Source organism: Taudactylus pleione, unplaced genomic scaffold (assembly GCF_031769625.1).
Source record: "Taudactylus pleione unplaced genomic scaffold, aTauple2 ptg000987l, whole genome shotgun sequence".
In the NCBI taxonomy this organism is placed as follows: domain Eukaryota; kingdom Metazoa; phylum Chordata; class Amphibia; order Anura; family Myobatrachidae; genus Taudactylus; species Taudactylus pleione.
The window spans coordinates 2,028,331-2,054,110 of record NW_028285388.1 but is presented as its reverse complement, the minus strand read 5'-3'; the positions used below and the strand labels follow the sequence as shown (position 1 = coordinate 2,054,110).

Sequence of the window (25,780 nt, the reverse complement as noted above, 5' to 3'; positions counted from 1 at the left end):
TACTGAGCCATCCCCTAAGATTGGTAGCAAATAGACCGTTATTTTGTAATACATATCAAGCATGAAATGTTGGTATTTTTTTTTATGTACAACTGACAAAATCCCATTTTACTCATACATGTCAGAAGAAAACCTGCCAGCAGGGGGCAGACCAAGCTGAAAGATCCCCAACTCGATGGGAGGTTTTCACAGAGTGAAATTAAACAGAATGAAATCACATTTTGTGTTATTAAAAGTTAATACAGTGACAAATCTGATCAGAAGTATTGAATGCTGCATTTTAAAATCATGCGATTACTCTGTACTTGGCCGCGCTGATCATTAACCATAGGAATGTTTTCTGCACTATAACGTGTTGTATCTATTACTATTATTATCCTTTATTTATGTGGCACCACAAAGGTTCCGCAGCGCCTTACACAGTACATAAATGAGCACACAAGAAAAACAGTAATAGTAATACAATACAATGCAGGACAAGGACATGGTTTATACACATTGCTGCATAACACAAGCAGCAGGACATGAGCAACCAAGTGTTAGGTGCCAATTGGGGAGTTAGGAGTACATGATAGTATAAGTAAGGGAAGGAGAAGCACATGAGGGACGAGGGCCCTGCTCGTGAGAGCTTACATTCTAAAGGCAGGGGGGGGGGGGGGGGCTGGCAGACAGACAGGGGCGACACAGATGGGTATATAGTGATAGTGAGGAAGGAGCATGGAGCAGTGGGTTAGGATATATGCAGCAGAATGTTTGTGTCATAAGATGACCTTGTGTTAGATAGATGAATGAAGGACTAAACCTATCTGACAGAAGATAGATTTTATTTATGTGTTATTTACATGAGAAATGTACAAAATAAAGTCTAGATTATATAAATGTCTGCATCACTCCAGTTTATATCCTCCCACTCCCGGGTGTTACCGTCTCCTCTCCGGTATCCTCAGTAGGCGTTTTCTAAGGTCCCTATAAAGCGCATGCACACCGCATCTTTGTGCAAGAAATAGAGCGCTATACTAACATACGTTTTTAGATATGTAGCGCTATTGCACAGCGCACGGTTCCTTCCGTCGTATCATGCTCCTAGATTTGCACCATTGAGTCCGTGTGTATGGGCGCGTGGACGGAGCACTGTAACATGGCATAATTGTGATCAAATAATCCTCTCCTTCTGGAGGTGCTGGGCAGACATGGGCATATCAAGCATGTGCCATGGCAGATTTCTGGATAGTCAATGACAGGAGGGGCTTACTCTGCTTCTGTGTCACTTTTAGCTCACTGCCAGGAACCTGACATTACTGGCCACTCCTACTAGTGCCAAACCAGCCACTAAAACTGGCCACACCGCCTACTACTAGTGCCAGCTGGCCAAACCAGCCACACTGCCTCCTACTAGTGCCAAACCAGCCACTAAAACTGGCCACACCGCCTCCTACTAGTGCCAGCTGGCCAAACAAGCCACTACAGCTGGCCACTCCTATTCGTCCAAACCAGTCACTAAAACTGGCCACACCGCATGCTATTAGAGCCAGCTGGCCAAACCAGCCACTAGAGCTGGCCCAGTCACATTCGTCCTAGTGCCAGCTGGCTAAACCAGCCACACCGCATTTTATTAGTACCAGCTGGCCAAACCAGCCACACCACTTCCTACTAGTGCCAGCTGGCCAAATCAGCCACTAGAGCTGGCCACTCACATTCGTCCTAGTGCCCGCTGGCCAAACCAGCCATTAAAACTGGCCACACCAATTCCTACTAGTGCTCAAAGTGGAAATTTAGAAGTGGGGGTATGGAAATTTGAATCAGACAGTCAAGAGTCAACTCACAGGACTGTAGGGGACGGGCGAGAGGGTGAGGTCCTAGCATGTATATGGGTATCACATGACAGTAGGGGATGGATTAGAGGGTTAGGTCCGATCTATAGGAAAGCGGCAGGTATAGTGGTCTCACAGGACAGTAGGGGGATAAGTGAGAGAGTTAGACTATATATACTGTAGTCTTCATTCTAGCACCCTGTCACAACTCTTTCCTGCCTGGGGTATCTCTCTGCTCTGGTGCTTCTAGCACACACCAGTCTGTATATCAGCAGTTTGTTGCATCAGCTGAGTGTGCTAGAAGCTCCAGAACCAGAGAGTGACACCCAGATAGGAAAGAGAAACTGCACAGGTTGTGACAGTTGCAGGGTGCTAGAATGAAGACTAGGGCTGGTCTTCAATTTGAGGCAAAAAGTCCAGACTTATTGCTTGATGGACTTTGCGCCTCCTTCACCTGTTTTCCGGGCAGAAAAGTATCGCGCGCGTGCCCGCTATTCCCCGTATTCAATTCCAAAGTAGGCGAAATCGGGAACAGGCGAAACTTTGATCGGCGAAAAAAATACGGGAATTTTCGGAAAATAATTGTAGGACCCCCCCTAAAGATGTCTAGACATGGGGGATCACTATGGGTACCCCCATTTTTGCCTGCAGAAGGAAGTAGGGGTTTGTAATAGCCGTGGCAGGTGCATATTTGCGGCTATGAAGAAGTGATGAAGAATAGCACTTTGATTTTTTGAGGGGGGAAAAAATAACTATTCCTAACAAATTTGGGGTACATGAAAATGGGTACAAGCATATTTTTAAGTCCCTAAAGTTAATTTAAAAAAATTCTGCAAAAATGCACCTGCCGCTACTCCCCGCAATGAAGAAAACACCTGCCGCATACAAGGGAACCCCTATGGATGTCTATTTTAGAAGTGTTTTTTTTGTTTTTTTCACCCCCCTCCCAAAAAAAGTAAATTTTTTGGGGGGGTCCCGATAGTTTTTTTTTTTTTTTTTTTACACAGTTTATTTTTAAATGACATTCCCAGGGGTGCAGGCTATTTTTTTTTTTTTAAGCCTGCACACGTAAACCCCAATTCTGCACTTTTTTTCACAGACTTTTCGTCTCTGCAAAATGTCTTTGATATTGAATATGGTGATAATTGAAACATGCAAAAATGACATCGGCGATAATTTATCGTCGATTTCGACTTTTCGCAGCCCAATTAAAATAAAAATATATTATATATATATATATATATATATATATATATATATAAAAGCCCTGAAACGTTGGTGTGATGTGAGTTACCTAATTAAAGTGCCGCTGCCTTGTGTTAACTCTATCCAGAGGGCACTGGAGCATTTAACTCTTTGTTGCAGAGTGCCGGTCTTTTGGGACTTATATAGGAAAGAAACCAATTGTAGGGGTCTCACAGGACAAAAGCAGCTCCCACAGATTCCAAAAGGACCATCACACACACTGATACCTGATGTTAGTGCAGGAGATATCCACATTTACACGGGCTCAGTACTGTATACACAATATTACACATGAATGCACTCGGCACGCTACCACCAGTAATGAGGACCAGTCTGGCATCGGCGTGTTCCAGACCCACACACAGGAAGCAGCGACACCACTCTGCTCCCCCCAGACACTATAACCTGTAGCTAAAAGGGTTTAGAATATAAACACATTTTAAACAGCAATACGGGCAGATCTACCTTCCAGTACAGTATTAATCTAAGTATTCAAGAAATCCCGGTATGTGGAACACGGCCAAGAACAGGTGCGAGACAGGGAGAGGCCGCCTGAGTCACCCACTGCCTGACACACACCGTACCAGAGACTCACCCCCACCTCATCTCTCCCACTCAGGCACAGGCAGGCTTCCACTCCCCAACATAGCTGAGACTTACAACGTGGCAGGATACTGATGCTATCTACCAACAGTAACTAAGGATCCAATGCACTAAAAATCACTACGAACCCTTCATCAACATACATTACAGGGGGGGGGGGGGGGGTTTCAGTATATTTTGTTGACATTCATGTCAACATGAGGATGTTGGCTCTGAACTGTGCATGTCTTCTTCTGCGAGATCGCTGGCAGTGCCCCCCCAAGCCCGCAGCATGTCCATTCAGGGGCCGCGATGGGGACTGTTCCCCAAAACGGCGGCGGCTTTTCTTCAGAAGCCTCCTGCGGCATTAGAATGTCCATAGACGCAGATCAGCGCACAAGCCCCTAGTACAGAGACCGTCAGCTCTTAATTACAAGTTATGAAATGATATCAATAATCTGTTCGGTAATGAGAAAATATCATAGCACAGCAGAAGTATTATGGCTGCTTACTTGTACACAGCGATACGTTTGGGAGTCCATTATTACTTACATCAGCTAGTCGTACAGTTTACTACATCGCAAATTAAATCTTAATCCCTGCAGCACAGCGAGACCATCTCCAGGGCTCAATCATCCCTTTCTGTTCCACTTCGGTTCCCCCAGCGGCTGGAATGGACGAATGAGACGACTGCCCACATTACTACATACATACATACATACATACATACAATAAGTTCTTACATACTCACAGTCAGTGACAGAGGCTCTCGCCTACAATCTATATTTTAAAAAGTGTCATACACACACACACACACACACGATGAGAGCTGGATAGAAACTACACAAGGTTTTTGTGTGTGTTTTTTTTTTTTTTTTTTAAATCCGGGGCTTGAAGTGTTAATACACCTGTAATGAACCACTGCAGCAGGCGAGCAATCTGCATAGGCCACATTTGCATATCATCTTCATGCTAGCGTTATAAAGACAGACGGCTTTGAGTGCTATGAAAATTATACCGCCAGGAATTTTCATTGCTAGTTTTTTTAAGCAAACGAAGTTGCCAATTCTCGTTAATCAAGCTCCATATTATTCTAACAATGAAATCTTAGTATAAAGGGTCTCTAATACCTCTTTTCCACAAAAAACCCAGGTCCGACCTGGGTTTTTGGACATGGTTCCAACCCTGGTCAGACCCATTTACACTGCACCTTTCATCTGGGTTACTCCCAGGTCAGCCCTGTTCACACTGAACTCAGATCTGCCCTGCTAAACATGTGAGGTCATTAAAAGTAGGAGTTGACTGCTCCACAGCCACCAATCAGCTCATTTTAGGCATGATCCAGGTCAGATAACCCGGGTTGCACCGTTTACACTGCACCATTACCCGGGTCCAACCCTGGTAGCTACCTGGGTTGGATTGCAGGGTCACTTGACCCAGGTTATTTTTGAGGGACCCATTTACACTGAGCTGCGACCTGGGTAGACCCAGCAAAAACCCAGGTTTTTGCTCTGGTGTAAAAGGGATATAAGTGACTCAAACACAGCAGACTGAACAGATTTATTTAGAAACGGATTGGCGCCTATAGGGGTTTTTATCAGCTACACTTGTTCTTAACTATTAAACAGTCAATTCACTTAAATTAAGAAAAACTGGGTTTAATTAATATAATTTGGTATCCCAGGTGTTACAAACCTCTTTGCACAAGATCTAAGCATCCTGAAGACAATCTAAAGCGACGGGGCGATATTCAAGGGACGTCACGTCCAAATGCACCGCAATTAGACACGGAACGTGGACAAACTAATATAAAAGTACCTGGGTGTGCTGCGCCAAAAGCCAGACTATTTGCAGATTTCAAAAACAAATAAGGTGCGCTGTAAATAGCAGCGGGTATGAGGGTAGTCAATCCTCTAGTAAATAAAGAAAAAAATATATATATATATATATACATACATACATACAATATAGTCAGGTTGTCCTGCATGTTCGGGCGATGAACGACAACGACCTGCGGGAGCGCGCATCGTTGGTCGTTCATAGTCAGCATTCATCGTTTTAGCACACGCACTGGCCGATATAGGGAGCGATTGAACGATAACGATATCGTTAAGTCGTTTAAAATATCGGCAAATGTGTACGCACCTTTATGTTAGTAGCAAAGCTTACCAGGCATAGTGATAAATCCCCATGTATCTGTAAGCGCTCAATCCAAATATCGGTGTGCTCTAGGGGTAGTCCACTGGTGATCAGCCGCAGTTAAAGGTCACTAGAGGGAAAAAGGGTCCAAATGGTGTTCAGAGATAGAGTCCAGGAGTCCAAAAGTAAAACTTCAAAGTGGTCTAAGCTCAACGTGTTCCCCTGGGTCAGGATAGCCCAGCTTCCTCAGGAGCATGTGTGCATGAGTCCTAGTTCTCCCTACTATATACTGGTTAGTTAATTATATAAATATCCGCATCTGGGTGCAATTACAATCAATCAGATAAAACAGTCCTGCATAAACCTTTCCAATAATCACATTAGGCTTATTTGTAAGGCAATCCCATATGTCACCGACATCAAAGTCAATGTAAATTCATATAATGTATTCGGTACATATAAAGAGAAAAGTACTCTAATACCTTATTCCCGTGTACCACCAGTCATGTGACTCCTCTCAGTCATATGACTTAAGGGTAACCAATCTTAAGACATCACTGAACCATTCTATTGATTGGTTTAGCATGATCATGTGGTGTTATAAACACGTGATCCAGCCAGATGAATCTGAACAAACTGCGGCCAATCGCGTACCCGTAGTCAAGACGCCGCGCCGAGCCCCCTCCGGACCAAAACCCCAACAACCGTGCGACTGATGTATGCGTGGGGATTCAGGTACCAAGAAGCGCCACCTCACCATTGTAACCAGGACACAATAGCGGCACAGTACCTCCGTAGTCACCGAACAGTACATATTTATATTCCATTTCTGATATGTGTTCTCCATCAATATTTTATAGATAGTTTCAGTATATAGAATAAGTGACACGTCCCCTCAGTAATCTCTATGGGTTCATATGCGACACATCTGGCACCGGTCATGTGACCAATATATTCAAAGGGAGCCCTCCACCAATAATTCATTGTTTAATAGTTAAGAGAATAGGTGTAGTTGATAAAAACCCCTATAGGCGCTAATCAGTTTCTAAATAAATCTGTTCATTCTGCTGTATTTGAGTCACTAATACCCCTTTTCCACCAAAATTCCGGGTCTGATTCGGAGTTGGAACAGGGTTCCTATCCGAATCAGACCCGGAATTTAACAGGACCGACTCGGGATATTCCCGAGTCGGCGCCGCTCATACCGCAGTTGGGTCTGCATAGACCCGGCTTTTCCGGCGTGAAAGTGGACACTTGGAGATGACGTCATCTCCAAGCGCCACTGAAGCCGGACCAATCGGCCGGCTTGCGGCACACTGCAGGTCATCAAGACCCGGAGTGCGCCGTACACGGCAGGGTTTCACGGGTTACTCCCGTGTTAAACCCTGCAAGGTACCTGGGTTGGATTGCCGGGTCACTCGCCCCGGCGATCCAACACTCTCCCCTTTTACACCAGGGAGCTGCCCGGGTTAACCCTGCAATAACCCGGGTTTTAGCTCCGGTGTAAAAAGGGGTATTAGAGATTTAATTGTGAGAATAATATGGAGCTTGATTAACGAGAATTGGCAACTTCATTTACTTAAAAAAAAAAAACAAAAAAAAACTAGCAATGAAAATTCCTGGCGGTATAACTTTCATAGCACTCAAAGCCGTCTGTCTTTATAACGCTAGCATGCAGATGATATGCAAATGTGGCCTATGCAGATTGCTCACCTGCTGCAGTGGTTCATCACAGGTGTATTAACACTTCAAGCCACGGTTTAAAAAAAAAAAAAAAAAAACCTTGTGTAGTTTCTATCCAGCTTCCATCTAATTCAATAAGATATTTGGGAGTTTAACAAGTGGCCTATATTATAATATATTATTATTGTACAAGAAAAATGCTTGATTTTATGATTACAGAGTTTTTCTTATATATTTGTATATAAATGCTTTATATTAATTTTTTTATAACAACCATCCTGCTGTAAATATATAAAAATTTTATATATATTTTTAGGTGTTTTGCATTTTCAGCTAGCGCTGGTATTTATTTATATTTATTATTCGCAGATTTCTGCTCGCCACCTCAGAAGGGGGTTGGGTACGGGATGCCGGTGCTCGGGATTCCCAGCGGTCAGAATCCCGACAGGGTTAGGAGGTTAACCTCACCCGCCCCACCCCCCGCACCCTAAACATCCACCCTTTGTTCCTAAGCCCAACCCTAAATTTAATACTCTCCCTAGCCCCGCTACTTACCTTCGGTATTCCGGCTGACTGCCGGAATCCCTGTGGTCAGGATATTGACGCATCCCCCTCAGAAGGATGAGAGCAGAAATAATGGGTGCCCGTGGCCCCAACGCCCATCAGCAGAACAAATGAATAGCTCCCCATTGCCACTCATTACTTACACACATATCCTACACATCTAGATCTCCTTTCCAAAATCTCTAAGGAAGGCAGACAAACATTGCTGCAAGTCTCAAAGCATATCATGAGATCTCGGGGTGGAGGGGAATGGAGAGCTGGGGCAAGGATTTTACAGAATTCAGAGGCATTCTAAACTCTATGCTCACATTGTAATGTGCTAGGCGACTGTGGTTGCCATGGTAGCCACCTGACTACCAATCATTTATAGCAGTCTGAAGAAACAAACCAAGGAAAAAAAATAAAAATAAAATAATGACCAAGCTTCTTTTAGTTTGTCAAGCCCCGCACACACTGGACGAGGTGTGTACGAAGAGATATTGGCAGCGGTGGGGGTGCAGGCATCGTCAAGTGCATCCACACTTGCCGATGCAGGCAATTACGGTCGTCTGTGTTGGGGGAGCGGGGTCATGCTGCATTCGGCAGCATGGCATCATTAACGATAACCCCAGATTCAGCTGCATGTATAGACGACTGGGGATAGAGCGCGCATCGTTCATCGTTAAGTTCATACACACTGGGCGATTTGAAAGATATATCATTCAACAACAGTTACCGTTGTTAAAAATCGTCCAGTGTGTTTGCGCCATCGCAGCGATTTCTTAAAGCTACTCGGAATATTATTCATGGGACTGCGATGTGGAGTAAATACATCTAATGCTGAAGGAATAATTGTGGCACTTTGATACAGGTCACCTGTTTTCTACATGGGTACTATAAACCTGGGCTCTGCATCCACACAAAGGGCCCGATTCTGAGCCACTCTTAAGCGGCCGCTCCGAGCGATGTTCGCACAACTGCGCATGCATACGGCTCGTAATACGCATGCGCCAACCAGTCAGTGCGGTCGAAATTCACGTGCTCGCAAAATAGCGAGTGCCTGCTAATTTGAGTGACAGGATGAGGTGTTTGTGGGTGGTAACAGGGGAAGGTGCTTGAAAACGGGGAGTGGAGATCCGAACGCAGGCGTGCCAAACTGTCAAAACAGGCGTTTTAAGGGTGTGCATAATTAACAAAGCAGCGTCATCGACCACGTCACTTAGCCTGAACTGTTCGCATGATTGCGGTAGGAAAATCCAACCACAAGCACTGCGAGCAGTTCAGACGCCTTTCGATGTACTCGATTAATCAAATAAATAGCGGAGATGACGTAGGATGCGAGCGGCCAGGGGGGCGTTTTTTTACAAAATAGCGAGCACCTTTCGTTCGCTCGTTCAGACAGAGGCGTCAACAGACCGCAATTGAGCGAGAGCTCAATTTAAATATCCGGCCCCTTTTTCTGAACGACCGTTCGCAAATAGCGTCCGGCTCTGAATCAGGCCCAAAGTACAGAGATTCTCAGTGACTTCAGTCGTCGACCACCTTACATAAACTTCTTTAATGATGACACAGGTCACAGTCACACACACACACACACACACACACACACACACACACACACACACTGGGGTGCCCATACTGGAGTCACACCGCCAGCAAGTAACTAGAATGTTGAGGAAATGTTTTGCACACTATGGCCGTCTGTATCTCTAGATAAGGGTGAGCAGGTCCTGCCCCTAGTGACACTGCAGGATCCTATAGCAACGTGCTCTGGAGTGCATTGATAACCTTTATATTGCAATGCCAGCTGATCGGGCTGATGTGTGATGTCGTACATGACCGATCCAGATTAGCGCCCGGGATTTGCATGGGTGTTTATGCAGCCTCCGATTCAGAGTTCAGACTTGAACACTGCATGGGAGATCCTGGATTTGGTACATCCCTACCAACAAAAAGGCACCAGGCTGTATTACAGTGGAGTAGGCTGCATGTAATAACAGCATGAGGCAAGCCCAAGGAGGACAGAAACACAAGGCAAGAGCAGGGAGGAGGACAGAAATACGGAGGCTGCAATGAGCAGCGAGAGGGATGATTGGAAGCGAATGCTTAATTTTCCATACGTCATTCACCAGTAATATATCCATTATATAGCACAACCTTTATCTGGATTTCAAAAGCATTACGCATTTTCAAAACCAAAATATATATTACAACATCCTGAAGCTAACGGATTTATAATAATAATAATCAGCATCATCTGGCACATGTATCATTTTCAGCCAGGGTGAGCCAAATGCTCCTTAATGCAATTTTAATCAATTGTCACTTCACATATAATCAATGCTCTTTTCAGTGTGCTACAAATCCTATGGACAAGCAGACATGACTAATCAATGCTCTATTCAACGTGCTGCAAATCCTGCTGACAAGTAGACATGACTAATCAATGTTTGATTAGTGGAGTCTGCTCTATTTTCCTCCACATAGGACCAGGCCCATAGGTTCCCTATAACCACTTTGTAGATAGAAAGGGAGGCCGTACATCAGGGGAGCCCAGAGTTTTGGACTCAGTGATCTACTTTTAAAGCTAAAAACCTTTTGTGATCTACCAAGCCCGAAAAAGGGGGCGTGGAATGCAAAAGAGGGCATGACCTCGCAGCAAGGGGCGTGGCAATCTGTCCTGCCGAAATCACACATAGTATCCCCAATTCAAATTATACCACCCAGCAGCGCAATCTTATACACATTACAACACACAGTCGTGCCCCTTTCGTGCAGTGGCCCCTGCAGTCGTGCCCCTTTCGTGCAGTGGCCGCTGCAGTCGTGCCCCTTTCGTGCAGTGGCCGCTGCAGTCGTGCCCCTTTCGTGCAGTGGCCCCTGCAGTCGTGCACCCTCTCAGTGCAAAAGAGCCCCCACACCCCTGTGCAGAATTTACCTGACTTAACACTGGGCACCACTTCACGCTGTCAGAGCTCCCGCTGCCTGGAACCAGCAGCCGCGCAGGCTACTCACATCTGTAGGGCAGTTGGTCCCGATCCACGTCATGGACAGACGTCATGGCCAGAATGCCGGGCAGTAAGTTGTACAGGGACGCAGTGCATTGGGGGGGGGGGGGGGTTGGGAATGTCGGGCAGTAAATTGTACAGGGACACGGCACATTGGTGCCAGCAGCTACTACTCTCTTACAGAAGAGGGCATTAGAGATGCCCAATTATCACCCCAGACCAATGTAACATCCTGCAAGTTGCAACAAGTGCCAGGATATCTGCGACTGGTTTTGCCTTTAAAAACAAAAAAAATATTTGCAGCTTTAAAATTGCGGCTAAATTGCCGCTATGTCACCACTTGGCGCTGTTACACTTAGCCTTGTGAGTCGGAGAGTGTCTAGTGGGCGAGAACTACCAGTAGGAGCGGTCAGAAACGGGTAGTACAAGGCGCCCCAAGACAAATCTGTAAACCACCCCACGGGATGGCGAGGTAAGGCGATCCGGTCACAGATTTGCGCTGCGGAAAGCAGTCATTAGCCAAAGCCGTAATGTCCATGTCTTCTGCTGTAGCCTTTACTAGAAAGTTTTACGGACCTCTCACACATACTACAATCTGATCTTTCCAACCTGAACATTCATGGAGACAGAATAAAGGCTGGCAGGTAATTATTCATACAAAATAGATGAATTGACTATCTGCCGACACTCCCAGCAGCATAGTCTGGAAACTCACAACAGCAGCAACACAACACCGACATGGAAACTGGAGGACCATGTGTGCTTACAGCTCCCTGGTTACGGATAACACTACAACCGTGGAGCCCCAGCCAGCTCCACAGACCTCACCAGACCTCTGGCTGCGAGAAAAAAGTCTAAAAACCAACGTACAGTGAGGATTTCAGTGTATGGCATGTGAACAATGATCGGCTTCCGGAGACCGTCGGGGGAGGTTAGACCAGTATAGATCTGAGGCAGAGAAAAGCTAACATTGCACCAACCTGCTTGTTACCAGCTCCAGTGCTCACCAGACACGCCGAGTTCTCAGTTTGTAAAGGAGCTGGGAACGCTGGCTGGAATTGTGTGTACAGCTTCCAATGTTTAAGGACGGAGACACTACAATGTCTGTAGCTAGTCAGAGAAGTGTGGGAGGTTCATTTTTACATCCGAAAACAATTTAAAATTAAATAAAAAAAATATGGTTGAAAAGTATCTATCCTCCATGGATAGTTTTTGTATTGCTAGAACCTCGCTGGTTCTTTGGGCCCCTACACTCTCTTCCTGGATAGGGTTGGTCAATTCTACAGTGGCTCCTGAGAGATTTATGTACACTGAACGTAAATGCTGCTTAAAATTTGATAGAGTGGGCCCCCGAGGTACGCTCTAAAACCACTGCAACAGTTTTAGTATGGACAAATGGCAAAACTATGGCAGGGCATGCTGGGATTTGTAGTTCTACAACAGCTGGTGGGCCACTTATTGCCCACTCCTACTCTAGAACCGTCCCACTCTTAACCCTTCAACTCGTGTGCGTACCCAGCAAACCTCGCTGTATTCTCTCTAATTAATAAGGGAGGGCTGTCTCCTCCATACCCCTTTTGCATTGCTAATGGTGGGTTGCACCCAGGATTTATGCACGCGTTGGTCCCGGGTGCGACCCGCCTGAGACCCTTTCAGACTGGCGGGCCGATCCGGAACCGCCATCGCTGCCGATTCGGCGCTTGAAGATAAGATCATCTCTAATCGCCAGCTCTCCCTATGCGGTCACCGGGACACGGGTTGGCTTGACCCGGGTTACCCGTTCACACCGCACTGCGAGCCAGGTTGAACTAGTGTTCAACCCTGCTCGCTACCTGAAGAAGAAATCAGTGACCCAAAGAAAAATGACCCAATGCAGCAAGGTGCGTCAGGGTGGGTGCCCTGTGGACCTCGAAGAAAAAAAATTATAAAAGAGTTAAAAGGTAGGTTTATCATAGCTCTTATTTTCTTCTTCAGGGTCAATAGGGAGTCCACAGGGATACCATGGGGATGACCTACAGCAGTTCCCCTAAGGGTGAAGGCGCTCCTGAGCAGAAAGGAGAATCCGCCGCCCAAGAAAGCATCCCGAGAGGCAAAAGTGTCAAAGGCGTAGAACCTATGAAAGGTGTGGACAGAAGACCACGTGGCCATCTTGTACAATTGTTCAGCAGAGGCACCACGTTGAAAACACCCATGATGGCCCTACGGACAGTAGAATGTGCTGTCGCTGTGTTTGGAACAGGGAGATCAGCTTGTGTGTACGCTTGAGACATAGTCATGAGCAGCCATCTAGCCAGGGTTTATTAGTTGCCCAGCCTCGTTTGTGAAAACCATACAACACAAAAAAAAGCGTCTGATTTTATAAAGGTTTGTACGACCAACATCCAGGGAGGCTTCACCTACAGAAAGGTATAAAGACTGGAAAGCTGGAACCACAATCACATGAAAATGAGACACTACCTTAGGAAGGTAACCCGCCCATGTACGGATGGACAGCTCTATCCTGGCGAAAAATCAAAAAAGTGAGCGACAAGAGAGGGCTGCCAAATCATAGAGGTGAGGTGGTTCTTTGTAACAAATAACACACAAACCATCCTGTATAAAGTACTGAGGGGACAAGCTGTCAAACAACTTACATGAAACCAGCACCGGGGCCTCAGTTTCCTGTTTCCCCTTATGCTTAGACATAATAAATATGGGCAAATGTGACTGCCTTGTCGAAGTCAGATAATTGGATATGATCGCTTGCAATTGTTATCTGACGATTTAGTGGTCCATGGTCTGATGACGAATTGCTTGGACGCTACTCTGTTTCAGCGCAATTCCGATACGCTCAAATATATGTTTATATTACTACAAGGTTTAGTTGGAAGACAGGTTTTGATGTGTATGTCAGTGAGTGTTTTGAGAAACTCTGCATACTATTACAATATGCCTGTAACAAATAATTAAAAATGCAACAGTCTAAATGCAAAGTTAGGAATCATTGTCAGAAACCTGCAAATAGTTAACAATTGTATACCTTTTTGTTCAGTACTGTTTTGGATCATAGGAACTGACACCTACATTTTAATTAAGTGGAGAAAAGCCTGTCGCAAGCTACCAGACAGGGTGGCAACAGCAAACAGCTGGGGGTCTCCCCCTGCTTGGAAGTGAACCTTGCTGCTTGCGACACCTTGTACTGTAGTTTGGGCAGCTTGTTGAAGTATGTCAGAAATGGATAATATTATTTATATATATATATATCTATTAATCCATCACAAATACACTGAATTACATACCACACACACAGACTAACATGCATACACATACGCACACACACCTTTGAAGTGTGCACGAATCCACACATACGCGCAACGCAAACTAGCGAAACTACACAATAGTCTCACGCTTACACATACTATAACTTATAAAAAGGTTCCTTCACATTAAACGTGATATTAGAGGTTTTATTAGCGAATAATTATGTTGTGAAATGTATGTATATGATATTTAAGGTATAGAAGCTAGTAGACATGTCATGTTTGGTACCATTCTAAATCCCTGTTTATTTGTAGATCATTGGTTCTACCCCAAGGAGATCGCAGCATGCATTTGCAAGATATGAATAATAGGTTAGAATGTATCTCTGCATGTAGTGTTTTTTTATTAGTTTCTCGGAGGGAAACCTACACAAAGAAGCAGTTGGAAAGCTGATCCATAGCTCTGATGACACCATATGAACTAACCAATGAACGGAGTGACCTGAAGCAAGAACCAATGAGCATCTGTTATTCTGTGCCTTTGTTGTCTCTGAAACCTGTACAGAATATAGGATTGTGAGCTGGGGCAGTAGTCAGTCATTTCCTCCATATCCTTGGGTTAAGGTGATTGCAGATTCAGGATTGAAATACTGCATACTGGGTCAGTGTGTATGTATTGGTTTGTACCTTTGTATAAACTTGCTTTTTGCGCTAATTGTGTTAGCTCTAAGCGTGTAACTTTCTTTTTTTATTGCAACATAACGTTTTGTGTTATGTAACCACAATTGGACTGGAAAGCAATTATTCCTTGCATGTAGCGATAAATAGCGACATTTTGGGTATAGCGATTAAGGGGTATTCATAGCCTTCACAAGCAACAATAAATGTGAATTACAATTTGAGAAACAAACAAAAAAAAAAAAATTATTATTATTTTCCCCACATACCTGTAGCAAAAGGGTTGAGTAGAAATAGTAGTGATAGTTACAGTATACCTGACAGTACAGAAAATAAGGACAGTAACAACACAGCAAAGCTAGCAAATGTCACATACAATGCATATAATATACTTTCAATGGGCCCTGAATCAACTACTCAAAATACAAGGTTTGGAAGGATATTGAGCGCTGAGGGAGACTAGACCCAAAACTTCTTGAGACCAGCAGCTACAGATAGTGGTCGCCGTGCGTCTCATATACAGGAGGAGGGTAGGAGGAGCAACCCAGATGTGGGAAAACCTCCGCTGGATTGGCGTCTGGGCTGGGGAGGGGTTGCCGGGCAGAGCCTAGCTCCCCTATGCAGTATTAACCGCTGGGTGCGCTGACTTTATAACACCGCCACTGTCCCAGACGCCAGACTGACTTGCCCCGGTGGTCTAGTGGAAGAGCGGACGCAGCAGTCGCCCCCGCTACAGCAACCTCCGGCAGGTCTCCAACCGTCAGAGGTACTGACTGCCAACTGCGTCGCCGTGCTTCCGGTAGCAGTCCCAGCATCACCGCTAGCCAGGCTCTTCTGGTGCCCACCGAAATCACCAGTCCGGTTACTGGTGAGGGAAAAAGGGAAAAGCTTTCTGTGCAGGGCCGACCTGATAGGTCTGTGAACGAAGCATATAAAAGTATGTACCCAGCATAAGATTCAATGTTTGTGGTTCGCTGCGGGATAATGTAGAAAATATTGTTTATACATATAGTTGTCACAGTGTTATTTATCAATATTTCATACTAGTGGACAGTTTCCGTCATGTATTTTATATGTTCTATGTTCTGTGTCTCCTTTCTCATCACATATTTGATTTGTCTCTCCCCCAACCTGCAGACACATTATATTCTTCACCGTCCATAAAATCTGTTTTATTTAGTCAGAATACTTCACATATAGTAATTTCCCTCTATACGTACAGGTATACCAGGAGTTTAGGTCCGGTGTATCCGCTTACTTGTTGCCTCTGGTTCTCTCAGAAATGGAGGATGGACCATATGTTATGGGGCCATTATATGCATTTCAAATAGGGTTGAGTCTCCCATATCCAAAATACACCTGGTCCCAAGCATTTTGGATAACGGAATATTCCGTATTTTGGAATATTTGCATATCATAATGAAATATCTTGGGAATGGGACCCAGATATACACACAGAATGCATTTATGTGTTTTGTAATACACCTTATGCACACAGCCTGCAGGTCATTTTATACAATGTATTCAATAATTTTGTGGCTCAAACAAAGTTTGTGTACAAACATAAAATTCAGGTATGTTTCATATATACCTTATACAAACACAGCCTGAGGGTAATTTTATACAATATTTGTAATAATTTGTGCCTTAGACAAAGTTTGTGCCATCAAAAATCAAAGGTTTCACTTTCTCAGTCAAGCCAAAAATATTCCGTATTTCGGAATATTTGGATATGGGAAACTCATCCTGTCATGCCTTCTGATAAGTGTTTCTGCGTATTACATGTGGCTGTATATGGGGGGGGGGGGATTTTATTATCTTATTGCACATGTTGGAGACATGACAGCTACCCACAAATAATTATTATATAGATACACCTATATATCTATCTATATATATATACACACACACACAAACACACACACACACACACCTATCTACGAGGGAGATTCAGTTAAGCGCGTGGTGAATAGCGCTGGGAAGTTGATCCCGGAGCTATTCAATTCACTGCGCTGTTTATGCTGACTATGACAACTAAAGTCGGAGAACGCCAATCCTCACCACTTAACCTGGCTGTTTAGCTGCGAGAACCGGCATTCTGCGACTAAAGAGATGGCCGCGAGGCTGGTAGCGCTGCGCTAAGCCGGAAAACAACCTCCCAGCCGGCACATTAGTCGGATTTCTCCTCGCGCCCTCGGGAGGGTGCGAGGAGAAATCCTTTAGTCGGCCTAACAGCGTGCCGAATTTAATAGCTCCAGGAGCTCCCTTCCGGCGCTATTAACAGTGCGCTTAATTGAATCGCCCCCTATGTATCCATCTATCTATATATACATACATAGGTGGGGACAGTGGACAGCAGTGGATAGGGCCCCATTTGACAAGGAAGCCCGCTAGTGCCGATGATCAGGGCTGCAAACAGCTTCTTCTAAGCAGCAGTTCAGAAGTCATCGGCATCACCACTGTCTCTGTGACCATTGGAGACTCAGATTAGATGGGTGGACGGAGGTTGTGTCCTCTCTGCTTCCTGCTCCCCCTCCCCACACATCCCTGCCCCCAGTTCTCCTCCTCTACCTTTTTCCAGTAAATAAAAGAGATGGGTCTGTGCTTTGACTTCTGATCATGAGAGATCTACAGCCTGGTCACACTGGGTGTTTATTCTGGGGGGTGAGGGTGCAAACAGAAATCTAAGCACCGGCGGCATTAGCAACCAGTAACAATTGAATTGCTCCGTCACGCGACCAATAAAAACAGCCACAGGTGCTAACAACTGAAACGCCGCCCCCCCATGTGAGACGGCACAGTGCAATTTTAAATAAAGGTGTATTTGCTATAAATCTATACTGGGGTGTGATAACAGTATTATACGTAGTCTATTGTAAACTATTAAAATATATAACAATATATAAAGTTAATACACAATGGTATTAAATTTCGCTAATATCAGACAATGTGTAAAATATCCACTTACTCAACGGATATATAAAACGGAAATGACTAAAGCTGGGCACAGCGATGTGTACCCAGCCGATATGCCGACATATCAGATCCTGGATACACATCACAGCAACGTAATGAATGACAGAACAATCCCTCATTCCGTACTTCATGACACTGCATGGCGCCGTATGCAATATCGTCAGCACATCAAACCAGACGACATCGAATGCGACCGCGGGAGCAAGCGTTTGTGGATACACAATGCATGATTTGTGGTTCTGATTTAGACAAATGGAAACTCCATCGCTACAGTGTGTATGCTGCCCGCCAATACCTTCACTACCTACCTATCCGCATGTGGAAGTGCATTTAAGAAGAACCACGGCAACACCAGCAAAATACCTGATAAATCATTAAAAAAGAAAAAAAAAAAAGGTTTTTAAACTTGATTTATATACACCCATATGGGTGTTTGGGGAGGTTTGAGGAGCATCTGGCTCATGTCAGTACTGTTTTTTTGGGGGGGAGAGGGGGGGGGGCATTATAGCACATGCAAGTTCTGGGCAGCAGGGCTCCTGGCTGCACCCACTATAGCAATTTCTTTATGGATGTGGGGCGGTGGGTGTTTGGGTGTACCCTGTCTATTTATTTTGTACTGGGCCCATGATTATATATATATATATATATATATATATATATATATATATATATATATATAGCATTCCCCCTAGGCTGTTTTAGCAGCAAAAAGCACCCTGCCCTCACAGGCTGCGGGTGCAGTCTTCACCTGCGGGACGCAGTGTCCCGCGGGTGGAGAAATGTGCGGTGACCAGGTCACCGCCGGAGAATAGACGCCGGGCGCATGCGCCCGGCATCTATTCTCCCTGTTTGCAGCGCTTGGGGGCTGCCCGGCATGTCCGTAAATGCCGGGCACGCCCCCAAGTATGATGAAAAAGGGGACGCGTCTTATAGACACACCCCCTTTTATGGCCACGCGCACAAAGTTGCCCTCTCTAGCTCCGGCACCCTGCCTGCCGCCGGAGCTAGAGTGAACACTATAAAAATATATATATATACACACACACACACACACACACACACACACACACGTGTATTCTATATAATTTTTCCTTGCAAATTTGGAGAGATACAGCTGATCGTTATACAAAATCACAATCTACATCAATGCTCAGCCAAGCAGGCAGAGAGAGGGCGCAATGTTAATAGTTTTCCCGAGTTGGCCACCTTTACATAAAATAATCACGCGGCTCATTAGTCCGTTTCAGTACAGCCGAGGGACATTCCTCCGGTCACAGGACTAGTGACCACATCCAGCCGCAAGTCATGTGACCACTGTGCTGTTCATGTGGGAGCAGAGGGGTTAAAATGTCTCGTCTACCACAAGTTTATACCTATCTTCACTCCTACCAAGATCAAACCTGTTACCATCACAGCAATTAATCAGCCTTGGATTAACCATGAAGCAAAAGTAGTATATAATTTGCTTATATTGCTTACTGCTATTTAGTGTTAAATAAAGAAAAACCAACACAAAAACATAATTGTGGGGTCTGGCCTGCAATAAAACTGGAGTAGGGTTATACATTTTCACTCTTCTTTATTTAGACTCTAAATTTTAGAGCACTTACTGGGGGGAGATGTATCAAAGCTTGGAGGGAGATAAAATCGAAAACTTGCCCATAGCAGCCAATCAGCTTCTGTCATTTATTTGGCATAGTTACTGAATTCACAGTCAGACGCCGATTGGTCGCTTTGGGCCACGTCTCCACTTAATCTCTCTCCAAGGGTTGATACATCTCCCCTACTGAGTTAAGGTTTTGTCAGTCAAACCTGAGGCTCATAAACTCTGTCCTGAAGGCACCCTTGCAGTCCAGGTTTTAAGGATATCCATACTTGGACACAGGTGGGTTAATTAGTACCTCCATCAATTGAATGTAACCATCTTTTACAATCTGTGCTCAAGCATAAATAGCCTTAAAACCTGGACTGTTAGGCTGGGAATACACTATGTAATTATGGCCCGTATTCAATTAGATGCAATAGCCGAGATCCGCGAACAAGTATAGCCGATTGCGACTTATCGCCTGTCGGAAAAGTATTGCCGTATTCCATTCGCTTTACGCATTCTCGAAAACGCAATGCAATGTAATAGGCGAAAGAAATTCGCCTCTGAATAGGTGGAGAAAAGAAGTGCAAAATTATGTTTTGGGGTGCAAATAACTCAGAACCCTTAGGACAGCCCCCCAATGGACAACTGTGTCAAAAAAAATCCTAAAAAAAAAAAAAACTTAAACACCCCAAAATAGTACTTTGAATTTGGGGGCAAAAAAAGCGCAAAGTGGGGGGACAAGTTTGCAAACTAGCGAAATAAGGTTCAGGGGGTGCACTAAGGAAGGGGCCAAGTGTTTTGGGGATTGCAGGTGCTTGTATGAGGGTACAATTTCACTTGATTTAAAAATTCACTTTAGTGACTTTTAAACATGCTAGCACCCATTTTCAGGTACCCCAAATGTGACAGGACTACTTATTTTCACACAAAAAAAAACCTGCTTTATGCAATTCTTCACCACTTGTGCAAATTGTGGCAATTATGCAAACTTATGCACCCCAAATAGTTTTATTAGGGCTAATCGGGTACTTTACATTGATCCCCAATGTTTCTGCATCTTTTTGGGGGGTACAGGGTGATTTCCCCGATTTTGACACCACTTTTCACGTCTTTTGACTTCGCGCGTGTCCGTTTTCACGTACTTTGGAATTCAATACGGCGAATAGCGGGGGGGGGGGGGTCGTACGATGAGTATCCACAGCTAAAATACACAATGTAGACGAAAACTCCGGCAGGCGAAACTTTATCGCGGGTGTGAAACTCATTGAATACCGCCCTATGTCAAGGTGCATACAAACTGTCACATATGTCAGATGAACAATTTGAAAATGATTGAACGATTTCAGCCTGTATTAAAATGAATGAAATCGACCAAATCTGACTGCAAACACGACAGATATCAGATATCGTTATCTGACAAACGGGAACGCTCATCGCTCATTGTTGCCCACATGTCAGATTTTTCTTTCAGATATGAAAGATTTTTTCAATTGTTATCGTTCAGATCTGAAGAGAAATCTGACCGTCTATATGCACCATTACACATCTGTCCAATCTGGCAGGTTGGAAAGAAAACCTGGTACTGTACGGGAGCAAATGACATTCGACTTTCCCATATTTGACCGCATTGTCCCAAACACTGAAAAGCAGACAAAATAGAATGTTCAAATAGGTTAAATTTGTTTGACTTAACCAATTTGTCTGAACCATCATTTTTGTCTGTTTGTCAGTGTTTGGGACCATGCGGTGGAATGTCCCATACAATACCGGGTTTTCATTCAAACCAACCAGATTGGACAGATGTCTGACAGATAACTGTATGGGGCATCAGCATTAGGGTGCCTTTATTTGGCCTTTAGCTGGCCCTGTGCATAATGCATGTGCCTGGAAATTATGACAAACTTTCTCTTCCCATCCATGGGTCACAGGCCATAACAGGGAATAAGGGAGGGGGGGGGTACCAGGAATGTTACATCGGTCTGGCCTGTTCCTAAATAACAAGTAATAAGATATCTTAACAGGAAGTGGGACTAGTTAGAACAATAGTGCACTGTGCAAAACATTCCTCCTACACAAACAAACATGTATATCACATTTACACACTCTCCGTGACATCCATTACCGATAAACTGCCACCAAGTCCAGATATCAGCCCCTCACCTACACACCCACCGTACATGTGCCCTCCGAGAGTCCCTTCCTGCCACTAAACCCCCCAATCTGATTCCCCTATATTATTACTCCAAATCCAACATTCAGAGACCCTCCCAACAAACCCCTGACCAGCAAGAGAAGCCCTGAGCGGTAACATTAGAATGCTACTGTGTATGTATAGACAGCCACCAAAGCCAGGAGGACACTCATCTGTCAGACACACAGTTCCACAACGTAATTTGCTGATTGGGACAGCCCTGGCACACAGAAGGGATGCAGGGTCTGCTAGTGCAGATGGAAGATGACTCATACAATACAGGTGATCTTACTCCAATGGCATTTACAATGTGTCCTATGATCCAAATGATAACCAGGTTAGTATTCCACTAATTTTAGGCCAACACATGTAGCAATAGCGGACCAACTTGCACAATATAACTGCAGTGATGGGTGGCCAAAATTAACCTTTATAAACCACATTAACACTCACTCTCTCCCACCTGCCAGGTATATTATATCCAGTATATCATTACACCCTGTCTCAGTAACAGCAATCAGTATAGTCCTATTCTATAAAGTCATTAAATAATATCTCCCTGCATGATAAGAACGCAAATTAATTTTATAAAGTAGGAGGAACTTATCATGGCCCTTATGTGACAACAAGTCAGACTCGAGATAGGTGCTTACGGGGAACTTTGCATTATAACCTCACCCTCTGTCATTCGGTATACACCATAATAATGCCCGCCGCAAACCATTGTCACCCACTATACAACATTACGGTGTCACTCGGGATACAGTGTCTGCAGCATAACCTCAGGACACGCTGTAACCCGGTATACAACAACGTAACCTTGTCGCCTGAAATACAGCAACCGCCGCCACATAACCTCGCCGCCCTATACACAACAAACCTCGCTGCATAACCTTGTCGCCCCATACACAGCGACCTCCTACCGCATAATCGAGTAACCCTATACACAGGGACCCCTGCCACAAAACCTTGTCACCAAGTACATAGCTACTCCCAGCACGTAACCTCGTCACCCGGTATACAGCAACCCCATCGCATAACCTCGTCAACCCATACACAGCGACTCCAACCACATAACCTAGGTCACCCAGCATACAGCGACACCCGCCAAGTAACCTTGCTGTCCGGTTCAATAGGACCCTTCACGTAACCTCGTCACCTGGTATACAGCGACCCCCTTCGCGTAACAGTCACCAGGTATACAGTGACCCCCTTCTCATAGCCTCGTCCCCTGGTATACAGCGCCCCCCTTCTCACAGCCTCGTCCCCTGGTATACAGCACCCCCACTTCTCACAGCCTCGTCCCCTGATATACAGCACCCCCCCTTCTCACAGCCTCCTCCCCTGGTATACAGCACCCCCCCCTTCTCACAGCCTCCTCCCCTGGTATACAGCACCCCCCCCTTCTCACAGCCTCCTCCCCTGGTATACAGCACCCCCCCCTTCTCACAGCCTCCTCCCCTGGTATACAGCACCCCCCCCTTCTCACAGCCTCCTCCCCTGGTATACAGCACCCCCCCTCTCACAGCCTCCTCCCCTGGTATACAGCACCCCCCCCTTCTCACAGCCTCGTCCCCTGGTATACAGCACCCCCCCTTCTCACAGCCGCGTCCCCTGGTATACAGCACCCCCCCTTCTCACAGCCGCGTCCCCTGGTATACAGCACCCCCCCCATTCTCACAGCCGCGTCCCCTGGTATACAGCACCCCCCCCATTCTCACAGCCGCGTCCCCTGGTATACAGCACCCCCCCATTCTCACAGCCGCGTCCCCTGGTATACAGCACCCCCCCATTCTCACAGCCGCGTCCCCTGGTATACAGCACCCCCCCATTCTCACAGCCGCGTCCCCTGGTATACAGCACCCCCCCATTCTCACAGCCGCGTCCCCTGGTATACAGCACCCCCCCATTCTCACAGCCGCGTCCCCTGGTATACAGCACCCCCCCATTCTCACAGCCGCGTCCCCTGGTATACAGCACCCCCCCATTCTCACAGCCGCGTCCCCTGGTATACAGCACCCCCCCATTCTCACAGCCGCGTCCCCTGGTATACAGCACCCCCCCATTCTCACAGCCGCGTCCCCTGGTATACAGCACCCCCCCATTCTCACAGCCGCGTCCCCTGGTATACAGCACCCCCCCATTCTCACAGCCGCGTCCCCTGGTATACAGCACCCCCCCATTCTCACAGCCGCGTCCCCTGGTATACAGCACCCCCCCATTCTCACAGCCGCGTCCCCTGGTATACAGCACCCCCCCATTCTCACAGCCGCGTCCCCTGGTATACAGCACCCCCCCATTCTCACAGCCGCGTCCCCTGGTATACAGCACCCCCCCATTCTCACAGCCGCGTCCCCTGGTATACAGCACCCCCCCATTCTCACAGCCGCGTCCCCTGGTATACAGCACCCCCCCATTCTCAGCCTCATCCCCTGGTATACAGCGCCCCCCCCTTCTCATAGCCTCGTCTCCTGGTGTACAGCGCCCCCCCTTCTCATAGCCTCGTCCCCTGGTGTACAGCGCCCCCCCTTCTCATAGCCTCGTCCCCTGGTGTACAGCGCCCCCCTTCTCATAGCCTCGTCCTCTGGTGTACAGCGCCCCCCTTCTCATAGCCTCGTCCTCTGATGTACAGCGCCCCCCTTCTCATAGCCTCGTCCCCTGGTGTACAGCGCCTCCCTTCTCATAGCCTCGTCCTCTGGTGTACAGCGCCCCCCTTCTCATAGTCTCGTCCCCTGGTGTACAGCGCCCCCCTTCTCATAGCCTCGTCCTCTGGTGTACAGCGCCCCCCTTCTCATAGCCTCGTCCTCTGGTGTACAGCGCCCCCCTTCTCATAGCCTCGTCCTCTGGTGTACAGCGCCCCCCTTCTCATAGCCTCGTCCCCTGGTGTACAGCGCCCCCCTTCTCATAGTCTCGTCCCCTGGTGTACAGCGCCCCCCTTCTCATAGCCTCGTCCTCTGGTGTACAGCGCCCCCCTTCTCATAGTCTCGTCCCCTGGTGTACAGCGCCCCCCTTCTCATAGCCTCGTCCTCTGGTGTACAGCGCCCCCCTTCTCATAGCCTCGTCCCCTGGTATACAGCGCCCCCCTTCTCATAGCCTCGTCCCCTGGTATACAGCGGCCCACTTCGCAGAACTTCGTTGTTCGGAACAGAGTGACCCCCTTCTCATAACCTCGTTGGTCCGTTATACAACGACCCTCGTCGATTGACCTCGTCACCCTTTCTCACATGATAGACAACGTCACCCTTTGACACCCACCCGGTATAGTATAGTATAGATAATAATAATATTATCATCATCATTAGCAATTGTCTATATGGCACCAGCATATTCCATTGCACTTTACAATTCTCTGCACCATCACCCTCCCTATAACATCATCACCCTCTCACACCCCTGTATAACATCCCCCGATGTGACGGGATCACACCCGACACACACCCGCCCTGTCTCACCCTGTCCTCCGAGCATAGTCCGTTCCTCACATATCCGTTCTTCGGGAGCCCATTCTCCGTCTTGCAGTCACCGTTCATGGTGGGCTTCTGGCTGTAACGGTGGCCCCCGGGGGCCCCTCCAGTGCTGTAGCGCGGCATCTCCGGCCTGTCTCTGCTGTCACTGCAGCCACGCCCAGCACCCCGATACCGGAACTCAGCGCCGCCCGCTCCGCCAATCACAAGCTCCTACATCATGGGCGGAGCCCGGCTTAAACATCTACCTGCAGCCAATCAAAGGAGTGGCAAAGCGGAGCATAGCAGGGAGCGACGGCAATGACGTCACATTCCGTAAACCCTACAGAAACCACACGTGTCTGAACCATAGTAACCTTTTATGGGCGGGGCTATGAGCAGGGCGGGAACCCATCTATGACATTTTTACCTGAGCGAGACCGGGCTCCCTCACATACACACACTGCCTGAGAGACAGGCTACCTCACATACACACTGCCTGAGAGACAGCTACCTCACATACACACTGCCTGAGAGACAGCTACCTCACATACACACACTGCCTGAGAGACAGCTACCTCACATACACACACTGCCTGAGAGACAGCTACCTCACATGCACTGCCTAAGAGACAGCTATCTCATATAGAGACA

The 25,780-nt window shown here is 46.5% G+C and overlaps 1 protein-coding gene across 1 annotated transcript in view; it reads right to left on the bottom strand.

Moving 5' to 3' along the window:
* SPTLC2 (serine palmitoyltransferase long chain base subunit 2) overlaps positions 1-25,454 on the bottom strand; it is a 76,336-nt gene extending 50,882 nt beyond the window's left edge. Inside the window, 1 exon segment of the mRNA XM_088460831.1 lies at positions 25,136-25,454. Coding sequence (XP_088316957.1) covers positions 25,136-25,273 — 138 coding nt within the window. The 5' untranslated portion in view covers positions 25,274-25,454.
* Between the last annotated feature and the right edge of the window lie 326 nt (positions 25,455-25,780).